We start from the raw sequence: 3,361 nt of genomic DNA on the forward strand, positions 1-3,361 counted from the left end.
CAGTGTGATATGTTATCTGCGAGCTTAGAGGAAGGCTCTTGTCCATTGGCTCGCTAAGGCATGTCGTGGGTACGCCGAACTCGTGAGGGTAGGTATGTTCGGATTGAAGAGTAAGGCTCGTCATGACTGAGACGATCGGAAGAGAGGACGAGCGCGGCATACCAGCCGCAGGATGCGGAAGATCTGGTGTCGGCTCGTTGTAGATGTGCACGGCCATGTTTCCACGATATACGGGATGAATGTAAGTCTTGCTTTTTCGAGCATTTGACAGCAATTCGACCGCATCAACAATGTCGCAGGCCTCTAAACCTAGTCCTGTAAACAAACTGATCGCTCCTCAATGAGAGGTCTTGACGTCGATCCGAAATGGTATGCGATCATCCATCACTAGGGCTGCTGCCAAACATTCTGTGGTGGTCGTCTGCGCGAAACTTCTCGAGCGGCGGGGAATGGCGGAGGAAGGGCTTGGGCTAGGTGCGAACAACGACGCGAGCGATAGGGCGACTCGATGTAGGAGGATAAGGCTTAGACTTCCATGTCAGCCAGTGGCATTTCAGAGAAAAAATGGGAGCGTCGGGAGAGTGGATACCAGAATACTTAGAATTAGATCCGATCCGTGACCGTTGACATCATTGTTACGGATACATAATTTGAACTGCAATCAATGTTGGCTCTCTCGATTGCTGTTCATAGACCACCATCTTTTCTGAGATACCAGGCACGGTTGTCATGCAAAATTGACGAAATGCGGAAGCGGAAGCGGACACGCTCACCGATGGAGATCTGGAGGAATATCAAGAAGGGCCGAAGCCTCATGGTGGATCCATTGTCAAGGAAAAGGCAAAATCTGATCTTCCTTTTCAAATTTGTGTGGGTGGGAATTAAGAGGGACGAACACGAAAGATAGGTTGCGGTGTTGATTGTCGATGTTAAGCCGGGGGAAAAGATGGGGAGATTAGCCAAGCAATCGTGGCGACACGCGGGTAGTCAGCTACTACTGGTCCGGGGAACGCTGCTCGCGGCGCAAATTGGTACCAACGCTTTTGGCTGATGTCAGGTCCTACAACCCGCATCACTCGTTTAGTGATATCGCATGTTGAGGATCAGGCCAAGATGCAAACCGCCAATACTGCTTCCTAGACTTCGCGATGAGGCTCTTCCTCGCGAAAGCGCCGAAGAGAGATAAGCTCGCACTGCTACGGCATGCGTGTGGGAGTGTGCACTCCAAAGGTCTCGTACATCTGTGCATCGCCACAGTGGTCGCAGCAGTGTGGGTCCAGACTCATGGGGTTGACGAAACGCATTTAGAGCAAGGCCTGACTCTATACCTTGAAAAGACCCACGCATGAGCAAATCGGAGGCCGGGTAGTGCATATACGTCAAGAAAGATGACCAGATTGTCCTAGTGCAACCATAGGGTAGCCGTTTGACATTCGGCCGATTGGCTACTCTGCTTCCAGATTTCACCCCCTCGCATCGATCAACGGCGCTAAGTCTTTCTCCGCATGACTGCCACCATCATCACCACATGGCATTCGGGGCAAAACAGTCGCAGCTGCGTTCCTAGGCGAGGTTTTCATTGACTTTAAGCCACTGGCTCCACTAAAACAAACTGGCAGCTCGGCTGGCCTCTACGACATTCATAGTTCCACGCATTATGCCGTCAGAATTCTCGGTGCTCTTTCCCAATGCGTATTCGTTGCATGTCGCGACCAACGTACATCTTCGACACGGTTACCAGACAGATTGCAAAACCGACATTTCAAGCCTACCAGAGTGGTGTCGGTATAGTCTGTCCACAATGGGTGCTAAATCTAGCTGTCGACCAAGGCTCTCTCCCTCAATTTCTTTACATAAAATGCGATCCTTACTTTATACACCTCCTCTCCCTCATTCACTCATTATCGCTACCTCTCGCTCGCCATTTTCACGACATACCCGTACTGGAGCACGCTTGACTATCGCTCTTCGCTCTACTGCCGCCATCGTGATCGCAATCCCTAGCATTCCTTTCTCTTGGAAGTCGACTGACATCCTCCCGGCATGGAGATCCAGATATCGGACGAAGTTATTCCCTCCCGCTCGATGTCTCCAACCTTGTACGACCTGCTTGGCATTCCAAAGGGTATCCCTTTCCCTTCCAAGCAAGATATTTCCATGCTTGGTCCGGATACCTATCTCAAGGTTTCAACACCGGCCAAGTTTCCAAACACCGTGGACGAAAACAAAGCTATACAACTCCTGCTTCAAAGTGGTTTAACACCTGAGCAGATTATTGACTTTGTCAAGATCCACAAAGCTTCAAAGGAGACTGGCAACCATGAGGCTCTAGATATCATCTCGGGCGTCCAAGCAAATGAACTACTGGAGAGGATCCATGGAGTCGGTCAGTATATATAGCTTGAACATCTTGCCAAACTGACCTGGGTCAGAGTCCCGTCTGGTATCAGCAGCGCCTACAAGCTCGAACATATTTGTATTCACAGCCCGACCCACGTCTATCAGGTTTATGCGCGAGCCTTCCGAAGACTTTGACAAGAAGCCAGATGCTTCTTTCCAAGGCGCTAGCCGTGTATACACCACTATCATGGAGAGGCATAAATCCAGGAATGTACCAGAGTCTGTAACCATGTCAGAAGCTATGGACATTCCAGGGCCTGTAAAGACCCATCGACGAGGCTGCCCAGGGAATTGTTGGAACTGTAAGCCCAGGGAACTGAAGCCAAGGACATACTGGACTTCCTTCAAGAAGTTTCGCGAACACTACAAGGTACATCTGGAAGATCATGGTGTCGAAGGCCATCGTTGGCAATGCCATCTATGCGATCATGATTCATTTGGCGGAAACGGACACGACCTTATGCAACATCTATGGGATGCTCACTTCAATTGAGAGAAGCTTTCTAGCACCATCGGAGACACACAGTTGATACGATCTTACGATCTTCATGGTACTTCTTATTACTTTTGTTTTACGAGCAAGATCTTCTTTTCCCCAGAGCCCTTGCAAGAAAGATGGCTTTATGGCAGTCAGAACGGGACACCAATTAGACAATAACGATGACTCATCTATCACTCCTCGATGTCATGAACAATGCTTCAATCCGGCCGGAAGTGTATCAATCTTTTACGCCGACCTGGTTGAAGTCAGGTTGTGCCGCTACGGCTTGAGTGCTGTCACGGTTCATAAGAAATGGGTTTCGACCATCGGATAACACATTATGGCCCACTAGTAATGTTACCATATTTTCTTGTATGACGCATGAAGTCGAACAACGACCGAACGTGTTATCCGCCAAAGACACGGATCGCCTCTTGGTAATTTGCGGCATCGATAAACCTAGCTCCGGTAACCACAAGC

The 3,361-nt window shown here is 49.5% G+C and overlaps 1 protein-coding gene across 1 annotated transcript; it reads left to right on the plus strand.

Annotated features, from left to right (window-relative positions):
* Positions 1–2,043: 2,043 nt before the first annotated feature.
* On the plus strand, positions 2,044–2,893 carry AA0111_g12526 (hypothetical protein; the record flags this gene model as incomplete). The annotated part of the gene is made up of 2 exons (XM_028646516.1): positions 2,044–2,386; positions 2,433–2,893. The coding sequence occupies 2 exons, from the start codon at positions 2,044–2,046 to the stop codon at positions 2,891–2,893; spliced, it is 804 nt and encodes a 267-aa protein (XP_028499875.1).
* Positions 2,894–3,361: the final 468 nt, after the last annotated feature.

This window comes from Alternaria arborescens, assembly GCF_004154835.1.
Source record: "Alternaria arborescens strain FERA 675 chromosome Unknown contig_84, whole genome shotgun sequence".
NCBI classification, from domain to species: Eukaryota; Fungi; Ascomycota; class Dothideomycetes; order Pleosporales; family Pleosporaceae; genus Alternaria; species Alternaria arborescens.